This window comes from Alexandromys fortis, unplaced genomic scaffold (genome assembly GCF_014885135.2).
Source record: "Alexandromys fortis isolate MF-2015 unplaced genomic scaffold, M_Fortis_MF-2015_v1.1 scaffold_96, whole genome shotgun sequence".
NCBI lineage: Eukaryota > Metazoa > Chordata > Mammalia > Rodentia > Cricetidae > Alexandromys > Alexandromys fortis.
The window spans coordinates 4039286-4053617 of NW_026068053.1; the positions used below are offsets into that span (position 1 = coordinate 4039286).

Sequence of the window (14332 nt, forward strand, 5' to 3'; positions counted from 1 at the left end):
ACTAACACCACACAGCTGCAGCAATGCATCAGTGCACTGTAACTAACACCACACAGCTGCAGCAATGCATCAGTGCACTGTAACTAACACCACACCTGCAGCAATGCATCAGTGCACTGTAACTAACACCACACAGCTGCAGCAATGCATCAGTGCACTGTAACTAACACCACACAGCTGCAGCAATGCATCAGTGCACTGTAACTAACACCACACCTGCAGCAATGCATCAGTGCACTGTAACTAACACCACACAGCTGCAGCAATGCATCAGTGCACTGTAACTAACACCACACAGCTGCAGCAATGCATCAGTGCACTGTAACTAACACCACACCTGCAGCAATGCATCAGTGCACTGTAACTAACACCACACAGCTGCAGCAATGCATCAGTGCACTGTAACTAACACCACACAGCTGCAGCAATGCATCAGTGCACTGTAACTAACACCACACCTGCAGCAATGCATCAGTGCACTGTAACTAACACCACACAGCTGCAGCAATGCATCAGTGCACTGTAACTAACACCACACAGCTGCAGCAATGCATCAGTGCACTGTAACTAACACCACACCTGCAGCAATGCATCAGTGCACTGTAACTAACACCACACAGCTGCAGCAATGCATCAGTGCACTGTAACTAACACCACACAGCTGCAGCAATGCATCAGTGCACTGTAACTAACACCACACCTGCAGCAATGCATCAGTGCACTGTAACTAACACCACACAGCTGCAGCAATGCATCAGTGCACTGTAACTAACACCACACAGCTGCAGCAATGCATCAGTGCACTGTAACTAACACCACACCTGCAGCAATGCATCAGTGCACTGTAACTAACACCACACAGCTGCAGCAATGCATCAGTGCACTGTAACTAATACCACACAGCTGCAGCAATGCATTGTAACTAACACCAAACAGCTGCAGCGATGCATTAGTGCACTGTAACTAACACCACACAGCTGCAGCAATGCAAGCTGTGCATTGTAACTAGCATCACTCTACATGGGAGGGATTCCAGGTAGAATTTCTTTTCTAATAGAAAACTGTGAAGAAAATTTAAAAGTACTTGGATTTTTTTTCTACTTACTAATTTGTAAATGAGACTATATTCTTTTTACAATTAGAAAAAAAGGATCCCTTATAGAGGTCAGATTATTTAATATTTTAAACATACAATTATGTCCTGGATTTTTGCATACTGCAAGACATCAGATCTTCTGAACACAGTATTTGCAAACTATATCTGCCAGTACTCTCACTAAGGTAGCACAGAAACACCGACTAACCCCAGTCTGTCATTCCATGGTCGGAGGTAAAGATAAACGCTGTTTTCCCATCATCACCATAAAAATGTTTGAATATTGACACAATTTCCTTCACTCCATCATCAACTTTTTTAATATTGCCCTTATATTCCCTGTTTACAAAGAAACAAAAGAACAAGTTAAATTAATTTAGAGCAATCGAATTCATCCAACCCCTACTCATTTTTACATTTAAGTCAAGAACTGAAGAAATGCTTTACTATTTTAAAATCAGAGGCTCCTGTTAAGACTAATTTTTCCCTTTAATGAATTTAAAAAATCCTCAAGTAATTTTCATAGACATTTTAAAAAGAAAATATTGATTAGTAAATATATTTTAATAAACACTTTTAAAATCCTAAACAGGATAATGGACTTTTAAGTCTATGTCATATAAACGGTTTTGGTAACCTTAATAGGGAACTATAATAATTTAAAATATAGACTATTCCCACCCTATAAAGTACTTGTGACTTAATCTGCTGCAGTGCTGAGAACTGTACTCAGGCTTCCCACATAGTTGCACAAAGCTGGTTTAATATGAGTATATTTCACTAATGAAAACAGTAAGTACATCATGTTAAACTAGGGAAAATGAGATATTCATGCTGGTAATTAAACCATCAGACATTACAGTTAGAATAAAACCAATTCAAAATAAAGAATAAAAAATTAAATGACTTCTTCTTTCTTATGGTCTGCAAAGCTGAGAATAGCGCTAAAGAAGTAACAAGCAACACTTTATGCAACCATTAGCTGGATACAAAGCTGACCAAACAAACACCCAAGGAATTACATCTTCTATTATAAAAATTCATAAAGTGTTTATGCTTTTGAGATTCACTGAAAATATTCCCAAAATGTGGATAATTCAGACATTTCTCTCTGCCTTGATAAGTGAAGAATACAGACTAGGTGAAGATCTATTTCACTTATTTTAATGTGCAGTGTGGCCAAAGCATACGTGATCTTAACTACTATAAACGATACATCATATAGCTGAAAACATTCTACAGGATAGCAGGAACATTAAGTATTAGTTCTGTTGTCATAACTACAAAGAAAATTTCATATCTCATCAAAATTTCAAATGGGACAGCTATTCCCCACAAGCTGAACTTGAACACATAATTAATATTACCTTGACGATGGTCGGTGAGCATGTCCATTTGTATCTATTCCTAATAAGTGTAAGAAAAAAACTACTTTTTCCTCATTCACTTTTGAGAACAAAGACTGGTTGTTCCTCGCATCATCAAAGAAGTCCTAAATGTAAAAAATCAGGTGAAAAGTAGTTAATTTATAAATAACTATAATTCATTTTATAGTGTTTAATTTTGTCATCAAGATATAACATGAAGTCTTTGTTATCAATTCAGACATTTATGTCCAAATAATCTTTGAGCTATTCTGATACAATTAGGCAAAATAATTATAGAAAAAGGAGCTTAATTTCATACTATTCTTACCACAGATCTACTGTAATTAAAAACTGAAGAACTATCTGGCTAAGAGGCAAATGTTAATCAGCAATGGTGGGAGGAGTACAGGACATTTATTATATTTAAGTATACTTGGAAATTGTCAGTTTTCATAACCCTGTCCACTGCCCTTTCAATCAAACTATGACCTCTTACTGAGGTTGTGAGAATGTCTAACTAATTTCTCATCCATGACTAAGACCTGCTTTGGCTGTCCAGTGGTGGAGAAACACCACTTAAATACAGTTCAGAACTTATTACATTAACATCCTAATAATAACCTAGATTCATAAGCCTTTCAGACATTAATAATTCACCCTGACTCACATTTATAAGCATGTATGCAAGCACCCAAAGAGAGCACTTTAAAATGATTTTAAATAAACCAGGCAGTGGTGGCGCACGACTTTAATCGTAGCACTTGGGAGGCAGACGCAGGAGGATCTCTGTGAGTTCAAGTCCAGCCTGGTCTACAACAGCTAGTTTCAGGACAGCAAGTGCTGTTATACACAAAAATCTCTCTCAAAAAATAAAAACAAAAAAATTATCTGAATAAACAGATTATGTTAGCACGTATCATCATTGTTTACATAAATGTATACAGATTTAAAAGATGCTAACTTTCCATAAGGTATTGTTAAAAATCTACATTGTATTTAAAAGCATAAGTGGATTAAGAGAAATTATTCAAGGATAAAACTGCCCTTAAGCTTCCATTTATAGTCTCCTTGAGTTAATTTTATAGTTTTCTCCATGAACCATAGACACAAGATTTGGGAAGCTATGAAACACTAACCAGGTGGAGCTCAACCTGTGTCTCAACAGTAGTCACTTCAAATACCTTTTTCAAGTTCTGCTGCTTAAAGAAGCTCACGGGCAATTAGTAAAGGCTAACCGACTTTGTCTTTTAATCTGTTTAGGCTTATTGGAATTTTCTCTTTTGTGCGGATTTTTTATGTGTTTGTGACTATATGTATGTTTACCAAATTCACACAGGTGCCCAAGGAGGCAGAAGAGCTGTCAGACCCCTGGAACTGAAGTTATAGGTGGTTGTGAGACACTCACAGTGCTAGGGATCAAACCTGGGGAGTCAACAGGAGCTGAGTCATCTGTCCAGCCCCTACTCTCTTAAAAATCTAATTTTTTTGTTATTATAAAATTACTCCTTTGCAATGGCATTTTCAAGATGTCCACATCTCATAAGGCCCACTACGACCAGCCCAAAGCTCCAAGGTCAACAGAAGGTTAAGAGCTGCCTGCAGTGACTCATCAAACTAGAAATGGAAAGAAGGTATTTCTGGATCCTAACGTAGAACTCGTTTACCTTGGAGTTTATCTCTCTCAACACAAAGTTTTAGAGAGATATTTCAAAAAATAACTTTATTAGTCATTTTATAAAATGTAATTTCTTTTAAAAATAGCGTGGTGCAACACCGAATGCTCCAGTTCAGACAGGCAGCAAACTAAACTTGAGATGAGCTCCCTCCGACATGAATCTTCAGGACTCTACATAAGTGTGTATTTAGTTACAAACCACTCAATAGCAAACACCTCCCCAGGTGGACTCACGTGTAAAACAGAACTTAGGACACTTAGGACAACTAAGGCCAGCCTGGGCTACATAACAAGACCCTCTTTCAAAACGAAGCAAAACAGCAAGTACCTTAACTTTATCAAAAACCCAGGTATCCAGTTTTGTGGCATCGTGAGCACCAAAATCCTCTTTTTGAGCATCATAACTATAGGTATAAACATGGTCACCACTAGCACCTGAAAAGGAATTTTGAGAAATACACAAATTGAAAAAAAAAAACCTTTTAAGCTTTCATAAAACATTAAATAATCAAAAGTATTTTTGCTGTTTTGAGATAAAATTGTTATATTTTCTTGAACTCAGGAGCTCAATTTATCCTTCCTCTTATGCTTCCTGAGTTCCAGGATTACAGGCATGCTGCCCCCATCATACTTGCTTTACTTACAAGTAGGCAGAATTAGTTACAAAATGCTTCATGATAGAGATAGGAAAGATAGGAGAAATAGCTTACTTTATATTATATCAATCATGTTATATACATCAACATTTTCTTTTTCTTCTCAAAATAATATATTTAGTCAAAATCCTAATATGCAATAAAATAAAAATTAGTTCTGAAGTTTGTTCCCATTGAAATATGTGCTCTCAAGAAGTTACAATATTAAATATATAAAGATGGCCAGCATACTTCTTCCTAACAAACTCATACATTTCGCTTGTCTTAAGATTATGTGCATTTGTCTTGACATAAGGAAGTAAATAGCCTAGAATTGTAGTGAGTGCCTATAATCCCAGAGCTAGGGAAGTGGAGAAAAAAACCACAGCTCTCCTGTCAGCCAGGCCCTGTCTCAAAAGCAAGGACTGGGGAAGAAGGTGGAATGCTGCTTAGTGCCAAATACCAAGGTGGTAAATATGCCAATCTTATAAATTCATGAAACCTGTATTAAGAATATAAAACAATTTCTGGAGTGGAGGGGCTTATTCTTAGTTATAAGTGCCCAGCCTTAGCCTGGCTTGTTTCTAGCCTGCTCTCCTTAACTTAAATTATCCCAAATACCTTTTGACTCTGGACTTTTATCTTTCTAACTTCTGTATATATAACTTTAACTCTTACTGTGTGGCTGGCTGGCCCCTGACGTCTTATAAGCCAAAATTATCTCAGAGCCTGTACCTCGAGGCCTGTACAACAGAGAAAAGCCTGGCTCGAGTTTGAAGGATTGTCTCAAAGCTAATGAAGATGAGACAGCAACTCCAGGTAGACGCCCCAGGCCAGAGAAAGGGCTTAGCTGACTCTCATTGGCTGGAGGTACCCACACATCGCATGATGTCACTTAACCTATATATGCTGATGCTCACAGTAATAAACTGAGTTCCTGCTTTAACTTGACTCCCTATCGCTTCGGATTGTCCTGCTTCGTAGGGCTGCTGGTCTGATTGCCCTGCATCATGGAGCTGAGAATGGGCAGATAGCACACTCACCTTTCCCTGGTGATAAGGAGGCTAAGGAGACCTAGCAACGTCTTTCTGCCTTTGTTCTCTTGTTTGTTCCTTCTTGGTTCTCCTATTTATTCTCTCTGCCTGCCAGCTCTGCCTATCCTTGCTCCTGCCTCGCTATTGGCCATTCAGCTCTTTATTAGACCGCCAGGTGTTTTACACAGGCAAAGAATCACGGCTTCACAGTTAATCAAATACAGAATAAACAAAAGGAGCACACCTTAGAATAATTTTCCCCATCTACGACATCAGCTCTGCGCTACTGACTCTGACTATGCTCGGTCATTGTACTCCCCAAATGCAGACCTCTGAAGGAGTTGGTTATTTACCACCACACATAATGAACCATTCTTATTGGCCTGTGGCGTCAGTTCTGTTTTATCAACTGTGGCCAGAAGAAGAAAGACTAATTTTGTAAGCCACGGTAGCTTAATCAGCCCTCACTGCTTCCTAAAGAATGAGATATAAACTAGCAAATGGGACGTGCCCAGTGTAGCACCAGCTTATGAACAGCACATGCACAATTCTGATCATACGGTTCGCTTTTGGGACACATAACTTTCTTCAGTACTTCCACTATCTTCACATTAAATGATCTGTCACTTTGCTCCCAGGAAAGATCATTTAACGACAAGAACTTCATCCAACTGACTTTTTCAAATATATTTTCTAATTAAGAGATGACCTAGTATTTGTGGATTTGTCCACATAAACAAATTCAACAAATCCTAACTCCAATGCAGTGAACTGTAAGTAGCATTTCAATATATTAAATAACATATTAGTATTATATGCATTAAATGCCAAAACTATGGCACAATAAATAGATTAGTCATTATAAATGTTTGCATATTTAAAATCTTATGTAACTATCAACTGGCTTCTTTAACAAATTATCCAAGTATAAAGAGCCAAACACCAATACTGTTCCCATAATGAGAACAAGCACTTTGATAAATGATACACGTGAATCATTGAATTTTAAAACAATCTTTTATGGTGTTACATTATTAGAACATATTTTATATAAAGGAAAACTGGAGCTCAAGTTAATAAGGTTGTTATATGATAAAATATATCATTTCATTGAATTCAAAAATACTAACAGTGTTCTTCCAAAAAATAAAAAATAAAAACAATTTTAGCCGGCAGTGGTGGCACATGCCTTTAATCCCAGCACTCAGGAGGCAGAAGCAGGTGGATCTCTGGGAGCTCAAGGCCAGCCTGGTCTACAGAGCTAGTTGCAGCATACCAGGACACCCAGAGAAACCCTCTCTCAAAAAACCAATACACACACACACACACACACACACACACACACACACACACACACACAGTGTTCCACAGCAATATTTAAAATGCAACAAAGGAGAAATCCTATCTGTTGAACTGACAAGTCCACTGTATGACACATACCTGTTTTCAGAAGTGATAAAAATCTTTAGAAATAAATAAATACAACATAACAAAAATAAAACCCAGCAAGATGGCTAAGCGGGTCTATGCACTTCTACCAAGCCTGACAACCTGAGTTCCATCCCTAGGATCCAGATGGTAGGACATGACTGCTGCAAATTGCCTCTGACTTCTACATGAGTACCATGTGCACCATGAGCACACAAAATATATGGCTGGCCTGGAACTCACTATGTAGGACAGGCTGGCCTCAGGCTCAGAGAGATCTACTTGCCTCTGTTTCCAGAACACTGGGACTGACGGCATGCACCACCACTCCAGGCTAAATGAAGATTTGGGGTTTTTGTTTGTTTTAGATAAAGAATAAAAAACCAAGGGACAGAGTATAATAGAGTAACAGACTAGCCTCATATGGGAGAGGTCCTGAGGCCAATCCCCACCACTGCAACAATAAAAACATTTCCTTCTGACTTACTTGCTTCCTGAAGAAATATGTTTGATACGCTTACCTTTGGCAAACATAGGCAAGATGTCCGGACTCCCCCAGCTCCATGTGTACCTGCTCTCATTAAAGAGAGAGTCAAATTCGACAGGATTTTCTTTCCATCCTGAGAAGAGAGGCACACAGTAATACAAGAAAACAACAAAAGAAGGTCTGAAAGAAGCATTCTTTAAACAGTAATTGAAGACAACACATAAAACTCAGATTTTATTAGGCTTATTATAGGCTATCTTAAAATAAATGGAAGAAGCTGGGCGGTGGTGGCACAGTCTTTAGTCCCAGCACTCAAGAGGCTGAGGCAGGTGGATCTCTGTGAGTCCAAGGCTGGCCTGGTCTACAGAGAGAATTCCAAGAAAGGCTCCAAGGTTACAAAGAAACCCTGTCTTGAAAAAACAAAAACAAATAGATAGATAGATAGATAGATAGATAGATAGATAGATAGACAGACAGACAGACAGACAGACAGATAAATGGTAGATAATCCATTTCTTGCTAAAATAATCACTTTTAAATTCTTGATTGTAATGTCTAACATTATTTACACTAACATATTTACACACATACTTTTTCAGCGCCATAGGGTTATGGCAGATTAAAATTTAATACCAGAATCAATACCAGGGAGTGTTCATGTGAGTGAGGCATACTCAAAGACTTGTTAAAAGAATCTCAAAGCACAATCTTGGGACTTGACAGATGGCTCAGAAGTTAAAAGCACTTGCTGCTCTTGCGAACCCTGGTGTCCTAGGTTTAGATTCCAGCACCAATACTGGGTGGCTCACAACCACCTCTCACTCTAGTTCCAGGGAGTTGAATACCTTCTTCTGGCCTCCATGGGCACCTGCACACACACATGGGGTGCATAAACAGACAAGCAAATACACACACACACACACACACAAATCCTTAAAAACAGATTGAGCTTTCAACTAATGACATGATTCAGTGGTAGGAAAAGCATTTATATAGCAAACATTTTATCTGATAAAATTGTTTTAGAACAGAACCTTTGGCAACTGCACTGACATCCTCATAAAACCCAGCTATTAGGGCTACATGGCCAGGGCGAGATTCTGTTGGCACGCGTGTGTGAGATACTCCCCAGCTGCCTTCATGCATTATGACGTTCCTAAAAGACAATCGGGATGGACAGTTAACATACGCTAGTATTAAAACTCTCATAAGGCTTTAAGGAAGATCTTTATGTAAGGAGTCAAAAACCAAAAAGTTAATTTTATGATGGAAAGGAATCTCAAAACCCAGTTGATCCCAATCCTATACTGCCCATCAATTCATCACAGTAGCATGAAGGAACCTAGGTAATATAACAAAGAAAATACTCCCCTATTCCAGAGAAATAAGAGACAAACCACACCCTAGAGTTCTAAGCCACAAAGCAAAGATGTTTGCTAATGGAGGAAAACAATGACATACAGAACGTTACATTGTTAAGTTTTATTTGCTGCGAGGATGGTATATGGCTATATAAAATGAAATCTTTGTTCTTAACACATGCAGTACAGTGTTTGGTGGAGAAACGCCACATTGTCATATTTTCATATTGTTTAGGGTAAAAAACTAAAAAAATTATTATATATATTGACACAGTTGAGTGTGTAAAAAAATCACCATATTTTTAAGAATAAAAAAAAAAAAAGGCCAGGGATGGAGGTACACGGCCTTAATCTGAGGGCTTGGGAGGCAGAAGCAAGCAGATTGCTAAGCTTGAGGTCAGCCTGGTCTACCAATGTCCAGGTCAGTCAGACCATATCTCAGAAAAAAAAATGTTTTTTGTTTCAAAAAAACTGTCAACTGTAAACTAATCAATGCTTATCAATTAATTCATAATACAATCTTTGCTTCAAACTCAATCTACCATTTCTAAGACACACCCGGATCTTGGTGCCGTCCTTACCTAATAAACGGTGCTCTAGAGTTACCATCTTCATCTAATTCATAAAGAGCATCTGCTCTCAGGCCATCGGCAACAAATAACACTAATCTTCTTGCTGGGGGAGGCAATGGTGTAAACTGAGGAGTCATCCCATGAACCAAAGGAGATGTAAAATAAATGTCAAAGATGGAGCTGAAGAACACAAAATGTACAAGCAATCCCAACGCAAAAAACAGCAGCATATCCAGAATGAGCGACCTGCAAGAGAAGCCAAAACAGGGAGCAAAGTCAGGCTGGACACGCGGGAAAAGGATCTTCAGCATATCTGATGGCTTCACACACTGGCGCTGTGTCAGGATACTATACAACTCCCTCATTTATAATGCTAACAAAAACACTGTTTAACAACTTAAGATAATACTGAAGTAAAATATATGCTAAAGTACACCAAGCAAAAAGAAATCAAGTTCATGGGGGCTGGAGAGATGGCTCAGCAGTAAGGAATACTAGGTGCTCTTCCAGAGGTCCTGAGTTCAGTTCCCAGCAACCACATGGTGGCTCACAACTATCTATAGTGGGATCTGATGCTCACGTCTGGCATAAAGGTGTACATACAGATAGAGCACTCATATACATATAATAATAATAATAATAATAATAGCCATGATGTTTTAAAAAAGTAATCAAGTTCAATTAGGATTAATAAACTATAACTAATCCAGTTAACTACTAAACAATTAAAACTTAGCAAAGGAACATAGAACAAAAGGTCATATAATTAGTTAGGTAATCACAGAAAATCCTAAATAACACAAAAAATGTAACTCAAGTCACTCTTGGTTGTCCGCATGGCACTGTTCCCACTCCTAGAATTAAATTTATTAAATTACTTAAATCTTTAAATTTTGAGTTAATTTTTTTCTACTTTGGTAGTCACCTTAGAGGTTTGACTATCTAATCAGCAATAAACTGAATGGGAATCTGCATTCTATCCACTCTGTGAGTGACACACAAGAAGTTAAACTTCATCTGTGCTTCAGAAAATCTATACTCCTTAAATAAATACGTTATTCCCTAAGTCAATAAAAAGGGTTTTATTTACTCATTAAATGAAATTATTGGTCCTTAAAAAGGAGCACTCGGAAGACCTATCAGAGATCTAATGAGCTTACAAATGCTAAAGAAAGAAAACCACGCAAAGTGAAATGACTAAATAATAATGTAAGATAGTATAGCCATTAAACCTCAAAGACCAAAGCGTCCATAGAAATGCTTTCAAACAGGCTGTCATTTTGCTTTTGTTGGTAAATGTGTCCACAGATTAAGAAATAAAACATGTGCCTTTAATCCCAGCACTTGAGAGGCAAAGCAGGCGAATCTCTGTGAGTTCGAGGCCAGCCTGGTCTACAAGAGCTAGTTGCAGGACAGGCTCTAAAACTACAGCAAAACCCTGTCTTGAATAAACAAACAAACAAACAAAGAAAAAAAAACAACAAAAAAAAAAAAGAGAAAGAAAACATGAGAAGCAGTATTAGGTACCTGTAATGACCTTGAGCTGAAAAAGCCACGAGATGAGAATTACAGACACATTTTATTCTCCCTGGTCTGAAGAATCAAATGTCACATGGATTCATGTGTAAATGTCCTGTAAAGAGAAAAGAGACAGTATAAATGTGCTTATCAAAGACAAATTTAAAAAAATAAAATGAACCAAAAGGTCAAAATATTTTATTCTAAGGGAATTTAGGGTAAACAAAATAAAGACTAATTTTGCAATCTAATCTCTCAGTGCAATGCTTGCTTCTTTCCAAATTTATATGATCATTAAACTACACAGTGGGTACCATCAAGACAATGGAATTCTGAATATTAATAATTGAAACACAGAAAAATTAGCCAGGATTCTACTACCTTAATGAGCCAGCAGTTGTCATGACCCCTTGGAAGTCTGAGGACTCTTCACAGGGTTAACAGAAGATCACTAGAAAATACAGATGTTTACATTATGAGATGTAACAATAGCAAAATTGCAAATATTTGTGAACAGTTTCTTTTAAAAAATTATCTTGTTGGTGGGCGGTAGTGGTACATTCTTTAATCTCAGCACTTTGGAGGCAGAGGCAGGTGGATTTCTGTGAGTTTTGGTCAGCCTGGTCTAGAGAGTGAGTTTCAAGACAACCAAGGCTACACAAAGAAACCTTGCCTTATAAATAAATAAATAAATAAATAAATAAATAAATAAATAAATGGATTGGTGAATGAATGTATACATAAATAAAATATACCCCTTCTCCATTTTTATGGAGATAAAGATCTCTATATATTTTTAAAATAGATATTAACATTTGGAATGTTTTAATACCGTTTAGGGTTTGTGTGTGTACACTCACACATGCACATGCAAGCCATGTCACAAACATGAAGAAGAGAAGGCAACTCTGAATGCAAACACTAGGCCTACAGGGTCATCTTGCTGTCCCCGCTATTCATTTTTCCTTGCACGTCTCTTAAAAACGAACTTCCCATGTATCACATACCATTATCACATTTTGTCCTGTAAATGCATCTTTGCTAATAAATCCCAAATTGAAAAACACTGAAGTAGTTTTGTATAGTGATATATTATTTGTATTTAATAAATAAATCTTGCCTGAAGAACAGAGGCAAAGCTAAAGCCACTAGAGGTCAGGAAATGGTGGTACATTCCTTTAATCCTAGGATTTGGAAGACAAAATCAAAAGGATCTTTGTGAGTTCAAGGTCACCTTGGGCTACTCAATCAAGGCAGAAACAAAAACAGGTAATTGTGGCTCACACCTTTAGTCCCAGTCCTAGGGAGTCACACACCTTTAATCCCAGAACTTGAGTTAATATTCATGGGAGGAGAGAGAGGCTTAGTCTCCTTAGTCTGCAGTTGCCCAGCCTTGGTAAAGGTAAGACTTCTTAGTAGCTTGGCTGCTTTGCTTTTCTGGTTTTCGGGTTGAACCCCAATTTGTCTCTCGATTTTTATCATTCATGCTATAGTTTGTCCTCCAGTTTTGACTATCAATAGCAGTCATGTGATTTAAAAATGTATATGTAGGCTTTGGATTTAGCTCAGCCGACTTATCTGTTCAGTACATAACTATGGGTTCGATGACTTAATGTCTGCTTTTGTCACTTTGCGATCATTCAAGGACAGCAGGAAAGGTCACTCTTTGCATCCATTACAGTTCTGTGCAAAGACTCAAATGTTTGTTGAGTAAATCATTTAGAATTATGTTTCAATACCAATATGTCCAATAGCCACTAGAGGTCATTTTGCTCCTCTGTGTTTCCTGAATAAAATCTGCGAAGTTCCAAAGATATTTTCAAAACAAACACAAAAAAGCCCATGTTTTATGTATAAGTAATTTATTATACATGAAGTTTCAGTGAATTGAAAGTATGAATATTTATCCAATCACATTTATCTCAAGCAATATTGCCATATAACATTTTTCTCTAAAGGGAATCACTTTTTATTCACATTTATTAAAAAGTAAAACTTCATTGGCATAATTAATTGTTTGAACCTTCAAAATAAATGCATAACTATTAAAATTAAAGCATACATATTCACTTCCCTATTCAAAAATATAGTTTACATCTGTTTTGTTTAACCAGAAAAGGGGAAATGGTGTAGGAGGTCCTTCTGTTTATGTGTTGCTTTCATTGGTTAATCAATAAAGAAACTGCTAGGCCTGATAGGGCAGAACTTGGGTAGGCAGAGTAGACAGAACTGAATGCTGGGAAGAAGGGCAGAGTGGCAGATGCCATGGATCCCCTGCCTGGGATGGACGCTGGTTAGAATCTTGCCGGTAAGCCAGTTATGTGGCCATACAAAGATTAATGAAAACGGGTTAAATTAAGATGTAAGAATTAGCCAATAAAAAGTTTGAACTAAAGCACCAGGCAGTGTTTAAATGAATACAGTTTCTGTGTGATTATTTCGGGTGTAAGCTAGCCAGGTAGCCAGAACGAAAAGCAGGCCCTCTCTCTTTGCAATATCGTGGGATATTTACCACCATAAACTAAACACTAATAAAGTATTAGACACTATCAAACATTAAATCAACAAAATGCAAACATTTATAATGTTATTAGTGGTAATTTAAGACAATTAAATCCTCAAATAATTTTAACACATAAATAATTAAAAGTGTGCCAGGCAGTGGCAGCATACACCTTTAATCCCAGCACTCAGGGAGGCAGAGGCAGGCGGATCTCTATGAGTTTGAGGCCAACCTGGTTTACAGAGTGAGTTCCAGGACAGTCAAGGCTACACGGAAAAACCATGTCTCAGAAAAAAATTACAGTGTTTTTTTTTAATCTTTTATATTTTTATTGCTAAGAAACAAATGTCAACTACTATTTTTATTCCGATGTCAGCCTAAAAGGCTTTGATCTGGGTCAGTCTTCCAATGGAGAAAGAAAATTTCCAACAGCTATTAATAAATTATAAGTCAGAAATTCTTAATATCCCAGTATATGCATTAAAGCAATTCATGCACAATACGGAGAGGCAAAGTTACCTTATGGTGCCCCAGCACTCTGGAGGCAGAGGCAGGTGGATCTCTGAGTTCAAGGCCAGCCTGATCTACAAGAGCTAGTTCCAAGACAGGCTCCAAAGCTATGGAGAAACCCTGTCTCGAAAAAAAAAAAAAACAAA

At 37.5% G+C, this 14332-nt stretch overlaps 1 protein-coding gene across 1 annotated transcript in view; it reads right to left on the reverse strand.

Moving 5' to 3' along the window:
- The window catches only part of Pign (phosphatidylinositol glycan anchor biosynthesis class N), a 102753-nt gene that overhangs the window by 85821 nt on the left and 2600 nt on the right, over positions 1 to 14332 (reverse strand). Inside the window, exons 2-9 of the mRNA XM_050119773.1 lie at positions 11555 to 11624; positions 11193 to 11288; positions 9665 to 9901; positions 8757 to 8878; positions 7757 to 7855; positions 4467 to 4573; positions 2464 to 2588; positions 1305 to 1435 (exon numbers count right to left, since the gene is read on the reverse strand). Coding sequence (XP_049975730.1) covers positions 1305 to 1435; positions 2464 to 2588; positions 4467 to 4573; positions 7757 to 7855; positions 8757 to 8878; positions 9665 to 9885 — 805 coding nt within the window. The 5' untranslated portion in view covers positions 9886 to 9901; positions 11193 to 11288; positions 11555 to 11624. The remainder of the gene's footprint in view (positions 1 to 1304; positions 1436 to 2463; positions 2589 to 4466; positions 4574 to 7756; positions 7856 to 8756; positions 8879 to 9664; positions 9902 to 11192; positions 11289 to 11554; positions 11625 to 14332) is intronic.